Here is a 15,207-nt window from a genome sequence, read left to right as displayed (position 1 = left end):
CCCAAATTAGCTTGAAACTTTGGAAATAAGTTCAAAATAGCTCTGATAATTGAATCAGGGAGTTCTGTTAGCTTCCGCACTTGTTAATTAGGTGTTACACTGAGCGCGAGTCTTTGACACATAAAAGGCACACTCTTGTGCTCGGATGGTACTGTGTATGAATACTAAGTTACCCTAATAATGGCAAACCATATGTGCAAAAGTATACAGTGCCTGAATGTATTTGCCCGCATGTGTTTGTGCTTTGTGGGCATGTACCGTGTGTGAGGGAGAGAGAGAGAAGGAGAGAGAGAGAGCGTGTTAGCACAACACAGTCATTAGCAAACAACTCCCACAGGGATGTAGATGAAGGAGCTGGTGAAGTTGGAAGTGTCTTGCTTTAGATGTTCAACACATTGACCGCAAAAGCCCAAATACACATCAGGATCCGTCCCTAACTCATTAAGTCTGAGCTAATTCCCCTGTTTGTTTACAACAGCTACACGTTGTAAATGTATGCCTGGTTCACAAATGAATGTAGCCTGTGCGTAACGTTCAAGCCATGTGAAAGCTAGTTAAAAGCAGAATCAAGATATTAAAAAGAACGTTTTGAATACAGGGGCGTTACAAGGACGCAACTCTACTTCTGTGAGAAGATGAACGTGTGATTGATTGAATGAATCGCTGGCTTCACCCCGTAGCCGTGCCTCGGCTGCCCTGTGCACCTGTCTGTGTGTGGGGCCGGTCAAACTGACGCAACGATAGCAGCACCGCGCAGGAGGGAGACGAAAAGCAGGCGAAACACTGACGCAAACAGAAACACACGACGATGTAAGAAATGTAATAAATGACATTGTTTGGGCATTACTATCAGGTATGTGCCTCGCTCGTACGCATTGAACGATAGACGGTGTGTTCATAGTCGGTGTGTGTATTAGCGGGCCGGTAAGTAGCATTGTTGGCAGTGCTCTTTGTAGTGTGTTTGTCCGCAAGCTGTGATTCACCCCACAACCCTGCCCGTCTGATGTGAGACTATTACAGACCAAACCCTGCATCGAGAGGACAGACAGAACCATAAGGGGAGTTGTGTGTGTGTGTGTGTGTGTGTGTGTGTGTGTGTGTCTTTGTTGACTCTGAGCAACTGGATAATGGTCACAGAGCTGTCATTCACGGTGTCATTTATGCTGTGCGTGACTTGCACACAGAGGTACACACACACACACACGTATGCAGTGGCAGTTAGTATGATGGGATGTATATGAATAGACACATCACAGCATTGCTGTTGCCAGCGACATGACAGTTGTCACAAACTGTGACATACTTCATTGTCCACCAGTTCTACTGTTGCAAAGCTCTGGGACAGTGCCACATTACATGCGCGCACACACACACACAAACAAACAAACAAACAAACAAACACGCCAAATGTTTGTGATCTTTTCTACAATTTCACAAAACTGTACCAACAAAGCTACTTTGTATGTATCAGTGCATTAATCCGTGTTAATGAAGACAAGGGCAAAGTGCTGCAGGTTCACGTCTCACATTAAGTCAGGACACAGGCCAATATAAAGGGGAACACAATCACTCACAAGCACAAAATGAAATTGAAGTTTGTGTATTTAAATGACACATTAAAGCTACTGTGCAACAGGACATACAAACGGATGGCAAAGACAGGTTTCAACGTCAAAATGGAGTACTGTTTTCCTCTCAAGGGAAAATGATGTACCTCTTCAATTATCTCTCTCTACTCATGATCAAACGAGATGGATAAAAGATGATCATCAATACCCAGTGGCAGAGAAGAAAGACACAAAAAAACGCACTGCAGTGACTCCACAGGTATTATAAAGAGGTAGGAAATCCCAGTGCAAAACAAAGAAATAAACAAACGTTAAAAAGGAAACTAAACTTGGAAGGGGAACTTTGCAGGTCTCCCCATGAAAGCATCTTAAAGCATCACTTAAGGGTAAAAGAACTGAATGAAAAGTGCCCTTTGCTCGCTAAGGAAAAGCAACAAAATAAAACAAAAGCAATGCAAAATAAACACCAAATAAAAAAAAGCTAACAAAGTTTTCTCATCTATCTGACAACACAGCGGCTTCTGCCTTTGAAGAAGAGAAACACATGCCATCAGTTTAGACATCCGTCTGTCTTCTGTCGAGCTCAATGGGGGATCCCGCTACATCTTGTGTTCTGCTATCCTCCGTTTCATTATTGTTGGAATGCTGTTAAGCATTCCAACAATACCAACAAAACCCTTTTCTTTGAAACTCTTCTTCTCCTTCATATTTTAAGCTACAGAAACCGTTCAACTATCAAAATGTTCAGCTCTTTCAGCAGAGGGGTGCTATAACTCTTCATATTTCTAACCTTTAAACTTTTTGAATTATTAAGCTTTTAGCAACTTTTTTTTGAATGGGTTTCTATGGAGAAGATTTTAAAATCCTCTTAAACTTCTTCAACTTTCAAATCCTTCAACTTCCTCATACTTTCAGCTACAGACACCATTTCAACTTTCAAATGTTGAGAAAACCCTCAACTATTGCCAACATGATTCAGCTTTTTGATATCTTTTAAACTTTTTAAACTGCAGCAATTTAACGTTTATGATTTTTCAGCCCTTTTCTGACTTTATAATGGGTGTGTATTGGGCAGCTTAGAGTGCGTGATGTCACCGCTAGAGTGAAGAGCAGCTTGAGATTCTTGTGAAAAAACATTTGTATTTTGCCACTGTGTCCACAATCTTCACTCTTCATGCATAATTTCTGGATGTAGAAGTAGCTTATCTTGTCCTTATTCCTGTGGAATCCCACAGATTTACACATTTGACACAGTAGCCGTTAATTGAGAGGAAAACCAACTTTCTGCTCCATAGAGACCAATGTTAAATTTTGCTTCAAAAACATCTTCCACAGAAGCAAATACTTCCACAGAACACGGCTCTTTCAGGAGAGGTGTGATATGACGTTTCATATTTGTAATCTTTAAACTTTTTGAATTATTAAGCTTTTTGCAATTTGTTTTTGAATTGGATATCTATTTTCAGCAATGTTTTTGCGATTAATTTCAATTTTCAGCATTCCAACGCATTTTCAGCAGGAAATGCTTTTTCTAGTTTTGTCTGCACTCCATCTCTGTTTTATCTCGATCAGATATGGGAGGTGAAATCAGTCAAACAGCCCTGCGTGTGTTTGATGAGGTTTGTCACCACAGTGAGCAGCAGCGCTAACGGTTTTACACTTCCCTCCCCAGGATGCGTTGGGTCCCAAACTACAAGGCAGAACGGTGTAAAACTCAAGGTTTGGTGTATTCAGTCAATGGTATTTAGCATGAAACATAATGTGACACAGGTGGGGCTGCAAGCTGAAACTTCTCCACAATCCCCAAACGTCTTGTTCCCCGTAGGTAAAATCTATTGCTCATTTCCGTTTCACCAGAGCCTCATCGACACTCAAAAGAGTGGATTTTTACATCGACTTGGGAGTGGTGATTGGGAAGCAAATTAGGATGTAGAATGGTGAGTGACCTTCACATTGACTGATAACAGACAAAGGGCTTTGAACGGTCTTACAGCTCCGGGGAAATCCATATTATTATTTAGGTTCCTAGAGAATGCTATGAAAGAAAAAGGGACTGAGAGAAAAAGACTGTGCGACAATGAGAGGAGTGAGAGAGAGAGCGTTTGGTCAGTACTGTATAAAACAAAACTCTCTCACAGTTGTAGTTCTGTAATGTAATGTTTGTTCTGTAATATTCCATATTTTACATTTAATTGAACCCAAATGAAGGAATTATTCTGCATTTCTTAAATTCTTCCATTTCAAAAATCCAAATTCAGCCAACATTTGAATGCCAACAGGCAGAAATGAGCAAAAGAAGCAGCAAACGGACAACAGAGAAAGCGAGCTGGTAATTCTACAGACTTCCTGTGCAGTCAGCCTGTTAAGATCAAACTGTGTGCTAAGCCCTGGCTTCTGGCTCAGCACCATGATGGATCAACGCGCAGGGGCACAACATATGAAACCCATTTATTTTAAGGGGTGTCTGCATCGTCTCCGCGGCGGCACAGGCACATGCACGCAAAGACACACAACGACACGTATTCACACAACATAAAGGTAAACATGTGCGTGTTGGATGCATTTCTATCACCAACCCACAAGCGACACAACAGAGATGGGAGAGAATGGCCAATCTATAATCATTAGGAGGGGAAGAGTAGAGATGGCGGGGAAAGAAAGCTACTGTGCTGTCAGCGAGGTGTCGGGATAACAAGATTAGACCTTGTATGATTCATCTGTGGCCGTGGCATTCTGCTCCTCAACCCGCCCACCACAATCCCTTGGTGTACTCAACCTTTATACATCGCTTTTCTCTGCCTTTTTAGTCCTAAATTAGTGTCTTAGATGCTGTGCATCTAAAACCATTGCATCATCCAGTCACCGCGAATGTTACTTTCCTTCATGTTTTGTTATTTAGACTACAGACACACATATGATATGGGCCCATTGCTTCAATTCTATACAAGAGGCAATTATTTGCTTCAGGGGACAATTATACTGCTGGCTTTTCCATCTCCAAACTCTCGCTCTCTCTCACACACACACACACATTTTTCTCATCTGAAATGTTATGACTGACATCAAGGACAGTGAGCAAGCCACAAGTGACCTCACCGCACTAAAACACCCCATCAAAACCAGTGTAGCTATGCAGCGATATCTACTTCACAAGACATCGATCCAAAGTGCTCTAACTTTATGTTCACCATCTTTTCTAACCCTCCTCACACACACACACACACACACACACACTCTTCCCTCCCCTCTGTTGGGATCTGACTATATGCCCTCAACATGTGCTGGAGAACAAAGAGAGTCAGGCCTTCCCTTTTGCAAGCAAAGGTTTCATCCTGATTGTGGTTTGATGAGAGCAAACCTCCTCTGAAGGAATTTCACATTAGGGTGTGAATTTACCCCCCCCCCCCCCCCCCAAAAAAAACCATGGTTTCCTGAAGTCACCTGAATGCACTGCTGCAATCTCATTGGCCGAGGGCCAAGAGACCCCAGGACCCCTGTGGTTCAGCCACTGTTCTACAAAACTACCTGCAGCTCACACCTCAAGGCTTTTCCCCTTCGACCTCTGTCGAGCTAGGGAGCACACCAACATTGCTCCTCTTTTTAACCAAAATCCTAGGTTTAACAGTTTATATTCGCTGGCCGAATCCACCAAACTGTCTATTTTATCTTTGTTCGCATCCACGAAGCAAACCCTTTTAATCCTGCAGAAGTGAAGAGACAAGACTTCTTCAGAAAGAGAGAGAGAGAGCTCACACCAAGCACCTAGTCTGCTCCGGCCATAAGGACGCGGAAGTCCCTTACCGCGACGACAGCGATCCTCTCACCGAGAGAAACACGGCTTCCGACGCCGCTGCACGAGCCCACTGAAGCTCAGGAGAAACCCCCCAGAATACTCCCCTCCATCACCACGATTGAATCGTACCGTAAGGCAACAGAGTCTGGGCAGAGTTAGAGAGTTCATTTGTGTTTATTTGATCTTGTTTACGTGCTTAAAGTACTGTTCATTTTTATAACGAGGTGTATGCTTAATAATCGCCGACACTAACGATCGCTGAGATCGTTGGGGTTGGGGAGAAGTAGCGTGGATTCCATGCTGCTGTGATCTGTGTTGAAACAGCCTAGTGAGATCGAAGCTGCGTCTCATCAGTTCAGGAGGTCAGAACCGCCGGCTGAGGCAAAGAGTCGCTGTTCTCTCCCCTGGCTGAGAGAGCAATCTTCCGTACTCCTGCGCGGCGCAGAGGATTGTAATCGCTTGTTTTATTTCATTTTGTTTGGGTTCCTTTCCCTTTTACTAACTCACACACACATATAGCTTTGAGCTAATCTAGCTACGTGCTGAACAGCTGCTAGTGCATGTAGACACCGGGTCTCCTTGTTGGCTCTCCGCCATTTTGGGTCTCACGCATGAGAGACGTCACCACGTCCCAGCTACGTCACACGTCACTGAGCTGTTCCCTCGCCCCCCCCCCTTTTGCTCACACACACACACACACACACACACACACACACACACACACACACACACACACACACACACACACACACACACACACACACACACACACACACACACACACACACACACACACACACACACACACACACACACACACACACACCCCTCTTTTCAATAGTCTGTTGATTTTAGATAGTGTGCTCATGAATGTGTAGTTGTTAGTTTAGATATTCGTTGACTAGATCATTAGTATTAGAACTTAATAAACTCTGTTATATTTTAAAGAGCAGCTGTCTGTGATTACTTTGTGCATGCGTATTGTGATAATAACTGTATATGTGGTCTGTGCTCGAACTTAAACCTTCACTTTCACTCCGAATGTGTAATAGTACTCAGACTACTGACATTGTGAGTGAACACTAATTATGAGACTTAGTTTTATCGTTTGGTTATTGGTCCCTGTCCGCAGGGTGGTGCCCCGTTGTTATTAATCATCATGAATAATTGTTACATACATTAATAATTCTGTTGATGTCAATAATTCAGTTTCTTAGATGCTGATAACCCAAACACGCTCCTTTACGTTCCCAACACCTCTATCTCCTTTCCTCCTGCACTCCATCCCTCCTCTCCCCATCTTCCTCTTCTCTCTCTCTCTCTCTGGGCTTGGGGACAGTAGAGTGACTTTGAAGTGGCGCTGCTTCAGGAAGGGAGAGAGTAACTCTGGCTTATTAGTTGTCCTTATCCCAACAGCAGCAGCAGCAGCAGCCACCACCAGCTCACTGGCTCAGAGGGAGAAACAGAGCAGGCATCAACAGCAACTACCAACTGCTGCATGCTAAAGATACCCTCCACCCTCTGCTAGTTGTTAGTGCTAGTGGCTCGCAACAATTTAACTCACCCCGAGACTAAACTGTGAAGTTGCTCCACTCAGCATAATAATAGGTAATATAGTATGACATATGGTACAGTAATAGCCCTGCTCTCAGGGAAAGCATGTCAGACCACAGTTGACTGCAGTGGCAAGATTCTACAACATTTTTTCCACCATATCATCGTCGGTTTTACAGTTGGTGTTTGGCAGCATTGCAATAACAGACTCGTGGTTTTCCATTGCACAGGAGCTACACTATGCTCTTCAGGTCAAGAAGAAACAGTGTATGCTTTAACCATGCAATGGAAGTCTCACAAATGCAGAGGAAAGAGTTCTACAAAGGTGAGTCACATTAGGTTACATTGAAACTAGCGACACATGGATGTTAGCCTGCTTTATTAGCAGGACTGAGAATTATAACGCATTACTTTCTCAGATCCGATGCTGGTCCTGTATCGGTACTACTATGGACATTTCTTAAATCATGCCCAGCTTTGCTTAACAGGGTTTATAATGTATATGGCGCGTGGCTCAGGATTTATTTCCCAGCATTCTCAGGACACCAGCAATTATGGAGTTGTCATATTTTTGCGTGAATATGAATTATGTTTACTTCTGCGTTGTATTCTCAAGAGCGTGCAAGCATTTGGTGGAAGTGTGCAAAAAGAGAATTTGTCTTACTCATCATATCCGCTGTACAAATCGTGAATGAAATCTCGCTGTTCTTTGTAAGCATACAGTTTGTATCGGCCTAATATGTGTGAATGTCACATTCATGGTTCAAGAACAAAACACACTGACTCCTGACGGGAAATATGAGTAGAGACGTGGTATACCTACAAACGTGTCTGTGTTATCTTGTCTCACTGCATGTCCATCTCTCTCCCCTGAGTCTTGCTCTCTCCCCCCCTCTCTCTTCAGCCCACAGCCCAACTCAAGGCGAGTAAGAGGGAGAGAGGGCTTGCTGAGTTTCAGAAACATTAAGTACTCCCTAGAGAGACTCTCTCACACATGCTCACACATACGGTGTTGGTTCTGGGCTTCTCCTTGTATCGGATCGCCACGCTCCATTCTGTTTGGCCTCAGTGCCAATGACTGGTGACATACTGTCATATGTGCACATACTGTGTATTCCCTTTCTGTCCGTTTCTCTCTCATCACTTAAAACATGACAAGCAGCCACTTCCCATTCAACCAACTCCATTGTTATGTTTTCTGCTGCGATACAACACATTGGAGGTCACTTGCTCTTTGAAGTATTCAAGGCTCATTCACTGGTGGGGGAAAAAAAAAAAACCCGATATAAAGTTCACAGACAAATTCATTACACAAGAAAATTCAATGTCTTTCTGGTCCAGCCTGTGGGGCTGTGGACAAAAGAGTTCGACACTAGTTATACAAAGTTCAACACACTGAGTGGAGGAAAGACCTCAATGCCATTTCTATTCTCAGACAATTAATTCAACTCGTCTCCTCGTCTCCACGGACCCCTGACTACCAAGGCCAGTCAGGGGGAAGGACAGACAGAGGGATGACGTGTGTAACGGAGGATGTGCTCGTGCACATACATATGAATGTGTGTGTGTGTGTGTGTGTCCGTATGACATATGCACACACATTCTACTCTTTTGTGTGTAGGGCCTGCATGCGTTCATCTATGTGTGTCGTGAGCGTGTTGCGCACACACACACACACACACACCTGTCCAGGAGAGTCAGATTCTCCCCTAATGGCACCACGGGGACCCAAGACATTAGCATATTAAAAGGTGACATTTCGCAGTCTGAGTCTTGCGGTAGAGTGCAGCCCGTCTGACAGTCTGACAGTCACACAGGCAGGCCGGAGAACAGACACAGAAGACTGTGGAGTGCAACACAATGGGAAGGTGGGAAAGTGGCTGGATTTCAGAAAACACCTGTCCAGTGTGTCCCGAAACGAGAGGGAACTTTACAAGTGACATCACCAACAGTGTGGTCTGATGGGTCGTGCCTCATAATTAATTACATGTTGGTGAAAAAAGTACATTGAAACAGAGGTTTAGAATTATAGTTAAGGCCTCAAGTTGCTTTTTACAGAGGCCAACGATCAAATCAATACACACACCGTCCATAAACACACAGAAATGATGACACAAAAACCGTAGAATATCAACTAGACTTCCAAACTACTGACTTTTGTCCATGTTATATGGAGATGACAAACACACACACACCATTTCCATACAAGCATTGCTCATGGTGACTGATTATGATTGTTTGCATCCATTCTCAAACTTAAGACAAAACATTCAAAGAGTATCTTAGAGGAACTCAGTTGCTCCTGGCTTCCACATGATTCAATCCCTACTGGAGCGCGCACACACACACACACACACACACAATCACTGAAACACACACACCAGGAGCCAGCAGTTGAGAGAAGAGTGACAATGGCCGACTTCAGTAATCGGCTCTTAAAATGCAGCTTCAGCAAAAGCCTCGTCAGTGTTTGGTATCTGTTGCTATCGTTTTCCTCTGCAGGACAGCACCATGTGAAACACCTGGGTTGGGACATTATCCCGCTGCCATCCTCTCTGCTGTCACATGTTACAATGGTTCCAGCAACTACTGCTACAACTAATAATACTTCTGTAAGTGCTGAGGCAACCGAAATGACCAGTCTCAACATTAGACTGCATGTTGAGCCAAATAGACAGAGATAAAAAAGAGAGCGACTGCGGGAGCAAGACAGCAATGAGCGAGCAAAAGTCACAGAGGCACTGAGCTAGAAGCTGATTAATACCCGACTGTTTATCAAACAGCAATATTCGAGCGCAGAGAGCTTTTCATCGAAAGTCTAATGATGCTGCCGCAGAAGCGATGCAAAGCGGAAGGGTTTTCCATTTGCAGATAACCTGTAGTGTGAGAAAAAAAACAAACATCCGCTTCCTGCTTTCCAGCTCAAAAGCAAACAATTAGAGTCGGCGCTCCTCTCTGCGTGTGTCCTGTGAAAGACAATTCCCAGGTTGTAGCATCTTGTTGTCCTCTTATCTTCCAGCTCTCTTTACAACTATTCCATCAACACGTGGGCCAATTTTGTAGCACGCCAATTTTGCGTGGGCAATGAATAGAGCTGCCCAGCAGGAGCCCTGGTACATAATAAGAAAAACAAATCCCCACTGAATCCTTCAAAACAAGGTTGTGTGGGAACAGCAACGTTATAAATACGAGTGGTTCACCCAGACGATTTTGAAGCATTTTGGAGTGAACTTGAAGCAATTCAGTTAATTATTCAGTTAGAGTCCAACCCTTAGTGTTGCTTCAGTTAGCCTGGCTGCTGCATGTTAGGATTTTGGGGACAGAGAGAGGCATGGTGTTCATCAAAGATCTCCAGCCAGACTCAGACACAGACAATGTGGTTGTTGAAAATTAGACGAACAACACATTTCTCACCTATAGAAAAACTAACAGGTCAACTAACTACACAATACATTGCTCTTTTCACTAGTACATGCTTTATTCACATACATATTGATTACATGAAAACATTTAAGTGATAAAAACACCCAGAGCTATTGAAAACACCTCAATTGTAAACCTAAAAGCCACTGGAAGAACTGAAAGCTGTAAACTTACCTTCATTAGTACCGACTCACTGAGTTTCTCACGGTTGACAATCTTTATGGCGACTTTCTGGCATGTTACACAGTGGATCCCCAGCTTGACCAACCCTGCAAGAACAAACAGGAAACACTCACTTTATGAGGTCAAATGGGTAAAACACTTCTTAGATGTCCACACTGCATGATGTGTTCCTAGTTACGACAGGACATTTAAAATACACTTGAATTAAAGCGATGTATGAAGTTGTTGCTTTTTTGGCTCACTAATGTGCATTGACCGGACTGATATAATGGAAATGCACAGAATGCTGATAATGACTTTTGAAGTGTAGACAATTCCTTTCAGAAACTGCCCTCTGGGGTTTATTTAAGCCATAAAGGCAGTAAGGGAATGGGCCATTTGTGTTATTGATTCCTGTAATGCACTAAACTGCTGTGAAGCAGTTGAGTTAGCTCAAACAGACAATAAAAGGTAGTAAAAAACAAACTGAGTCAAAGGTCAGTTGTGGAATAGGACTCATTGACCAGGGCTCAAAACTGACAAGAATGAAGCAACAACGCAAAAAAAAGTAGGAGAGCAAATCAGGATTTCATATTTCAACGACACAGAAGAAAGCATTACCCTTGACTTCACAACACATCGATGGATGGGGTGAGATTTGAGTGTGTTTGATATGCCGTACCACCCGGCTCTCTTGGAATTCGTACACAAACTTTTAGCAATGGCATTAGTGTCCAAATCAAAAACCTCGGCATTATAAATAAGACAAAACAAACAAAATGTTTTATGTATTTGATACAGGGGAGCCATGACAACAGCACCAATCCATTTTCTGCCAGGGACAACAGAGTTGCACACACACATTAGAAAGATGTTTGCATCAGACGAACTGAAACAAACACACCCACCCATACACAAACAAATGTCGGCTCTATTATTGATTTCCCCAACGGCTCCGTGATGCTGCAGGGATTTGGAGACGACGACAGAATACTTTTGACTACAGCATTTGAGCTCTCTAATGGTAACGGGATAATTGGAAGGCTTTGATATCTTGCTGTTAAGTTAATAAGTACTACTCCTAATGTGCCAATGTCGGAAATGATGCAGTTACTGAAAGTAGCATGTCGATGCAGAAAAGCAATGTCCTGCATCAAACTGGCTGGCTGACATGAACCAGACTTCCAGCTCGCTCTCTCACTGTCCATTACGCAGTTTGATTTCTATATGAATCAGCAGAAGAGGAGAGTCAATGGGCTTTGAGGAGGCGGGCTAACATAGGAATGCAGAAACGAGTCTTCCGACACCGCAGAAGGGAGGAGGAGGAGAAGCAGAGGGGGATAGAGAAGGAGACACGACGAAGTAAATAGAAAAGAGCATGTGAAAGATGAAGGGGAAAAAGTGCAAAGATTCAGAATCAGCGATAGCACATTATTGAAATGACAGGCCAGAGATAATTAAGCAATAATGGAGAGCATCGCGTGGGAGTGAGGTTCTGGCTTTGGAGACGAGGGGCCGCGGGGGCCGTGAGTGGAGACACATAGGAGAGGAGGCGTGAGAGAGAGAGAGAATGATGGAGAGCAGGACAGAGCGATAGGAAGGAAGCAAATACTAAAAAGAGGAAGATAAAAGATTTAGAAAGATTTAGAAAAGGGGATGAAGCAGTTGAGCAGGACGGGGAACGACAGACAAACCCATTAGCACTGTGATGGTAATCATATGTTAATTGATGCTATAGTGAAGCTCATGAGTCATGATAAATGCATTAAAAGAGAAAATATCTGCCTGCAAATACATGAAAAGTTAACTGGATTACTTGCCTCTCTATCCATCTTCCTCCAATGCCTGTGTTTTCGTTATCTGAGGGTGCATTAGCAAGAGGGAAATGTGCACGGGAAGACAGCACATTACGATTTTACAACCACTTTGTGCACGGATTGTAATGAACTCGCACAAGGAAGTTCAGTACATAACATAAAGGGACATAAGACGTACGCCTCTTTCATACCTCGGATAAGAATCACGACTCAAAACAACAACAGAACTAATTGTCATGGCAAAACACATTCCATTTACAAGCTTAAATTACAAAATGTGACCTGTTTACTAGTCACTGGTGGTGAAACAAAAGCAAGCAAATGTTGTGTGCAACAATATTCTTCACCAACTTCAGACCCACTTGAGGAACATCAGACCAGAGGAGTGTTGATATCCTGTAACTCGTCCTCAAATTAAAAAAACCTGCCAACGGAGGCTACTCAGTGCAACTCTTAAGTAATAAACCTGAGTAAAGAATACTCATACAATCACTCAGAATATACCTTTTGAGCAATAACTTGCAACAAGATTGAGAGACTACAGTTATGGCAGCTCTGAGAGTCTATGCTTTTCGGCACATATCTGCTTTGGGTGTGCTAAATGCTAATGTCAGCGCCCTAACATGCTTACAATGGCAATGCTAAGCTGCTGTCGTTTAGCAAGTACCATTACAAAGTTTTTAGTCATCATCCAAAGAATTAGACAATTGGACATTTTGACCAGACGATTGTGCTCAAATCAAAAGATGACCAAAGTTCTGAGGAGAACATGAAGTTCTCCACCAACATCTGTTCCACATATCTGGAACAAAGTCCCAAAAAGCTGGAGGTCTGCTGAGACCCTCAGCTCCTTTAAATCAAGATTGAAGACTTTAATTGAACCACATTCAATTAATATATCAATCAATTTCCTGCATTTCTGCATTTTATTTCTTATACTGTTTTTTAATGTTTTAATGCAATGAATGTTCTTAATTGTTTTTAAACCTCCTTTTCTTTTGCCTCATGTTTTGATGTTTGTAATGGTTTTATGTGAAGCACTTTGAATTACTTTGTTGTTGAAATGTGCTCTACAAATAAACTTGCCTTGCCTTGCCTGACCAAAAGTTCATTGCAATCCAAGCATTCGTTTTTGAGACGCTGCACTTAAGGCCCAAAATGTTAATCTGATGATGGTGCTAAAGGTGAATCACCAAAGACAGAAGGATTCATCATTTGGAGATATCCGCACCACATTTCATGGCAATCCATCCAATGGTTGTTGAGATATTTCAGTCTGGTCCAAAGTGTTGGACCGACTGACAATTCCATCCCTAGAGTCAGTAGGCAATTTGAGGGGGGATGAGGGGGGCTGCCCTAGTAGCCGAGCAGAAATAGTGCAGGGACGGATGGATTGTTTCGTCGAATGTGTTGGTCTAGGCTGCCTGACTCATTGATCCTTTATCTCACCGAGGTTTGTGGAAGTTAAGTTTTATGATCCGGACCATGGCTCTGAAATATCAGTAGCCTAACTGTGCTGTGTATTGATAAATCCATGGCGCTGTCCGTGGTGCTGAAGTAGCAGACAGATTTGTAATTGCGACTTCGCGCTTCCGGTCTACAATGTAACATTCTCTAACACAGAACAAAAACAGCTGTTTGTGGGGCGGTTCGCAAGTCACGGGTTGAAAAGTTAACTCACTCCTGCCTTTTTAGAAAATGTACAGTATTTCACATCAAAATCATGCATTTGTATTTCCACAAATAGTACCGATGAAATGCTAGAGCATGTCATAGGGTGTGGGCGTTTCAAGCATTCACACAGTAGATTGCCAACACACAGTACTTGTGCATAATTTCATAAAAGTGTGTAGAGACAGAGTCATATTTATCAAACCAGTAATAGAATAAAAGTATAAATAAATAAAAAATACATTGACAAAGTCAATGAATAAATAAAAACATCTTTGGTCTGTTTGGCTTTTGGTTGGCTCAACAAAATATGATTTTGTTTGAAGCACAGGACTGTACAGAGATAGGAGGAATTACATTTTAATTGGTTCTCTTGTAGTTGCATTGGGATGCTACTCAAAACAAAAATATAATGTAATAAATAATAATATTTCAAAAGTATGTTTCTGGAAATGCAAAGTCTGCAGATAGTCTCTGTAATTGTAAAGCTGATCTGTAGGACAGCGCTGTGCTATGAGTGTCACATGTAATCTATTAACTGGACCAGGGAGACACAGGCGGACCGGCATTGTCACACACTGTTCACTTATATACTTTTCATTCACTCGCATATGGACAAAAGCGGGCTGTGCAGCCAAGTTTGCAACACCACTGAATCAGCAAGTGCATCGATCTCTCCTCTCCTTCGCCATCCTCCCCAATCAATAGCATCAAAAGCTCTCGCCTTCACAACAGTGTCAGAATAATGACACCAGCCAGGGACTTATGGGCTGGAGAGGCCACCATCGACTGACCCAAGGCCTCCATCCCGACTCTGCACTCTTTACTTTCCATGCTGCTCTGTGATGAATGATCTAATGCGGAGGGACCGCTAGAGGAGGACACAGAATGGGAACTTTGGTCCATGGCTCAGTGAGCGTCACTGTGCTGGGAGCTGCTGGATTTCTTCCGAGTCGAGGTTCAATCATTTCCCCGCTGGCTTTGACAAATTCGGGATGAATAGTAAAACTTGCAAATAAAACTTTTGATTGTGTCCGCAGAGACGGCCATTTAGGAGAAGCTAAATAACTAAGGGTCAGAAGTAAAGACTCAAAGTAAGAAAGTAAGAAACACAAGGAGGAAAAAGGGAAAGAAAAACACACTAGGAACCATAACTGTTTACTCATCATGAATGAAAACTGTTAATTAACAAAATCTGCATCAGTTTGTGAAAATGTGG

At 42.9% G+C, this 15,207-nt stretch overlaps 1 protein-coding gene across 1 annotated transcript in view; it reads right to left on the bottom strand.

Annotated features, from left to right (window-relative positions):
- The window catches only part of brsk2a (BR serine/threonine kinase 2a), a gene marked incomplete at both ends in the record, with an annotated part of 151,721 nt that overhangs the window by 54,313 nt on the left and 82,201 nt on the right, over nucleotides 1-15,207 (bottom strand). The window contains one exon of the mRNA XM_079265979.1: nucleotides 10,513-10,607. Within this exon, the coding sequence (XP_079122105.1) occupies nucleotides 10,513-10,607 (95 nt within the window). The remainder of the gene's footprint in view (nucleotides 1-10,512; nucleotides 10,608-15,207) is intronic.

This window comes from Melanostigma gelatinosum (genome assembly GCF_949748355.1).
Source record: "Melanostigma gelatinosum genome assembly, chromosome: 1".
Classification (NCBI taxonomy): Eukaryota; Metazoa; Chordata; class Actinopteri; order Perciformes; family Zoarcidae; genus Melanostigma; species Melanostigma gelatinosum.
The sequence above is the reverse complement of the archived record's forward strand: the minus strand, read 5'-3'. Positions and strand labels throughout refer to the sequence as shown.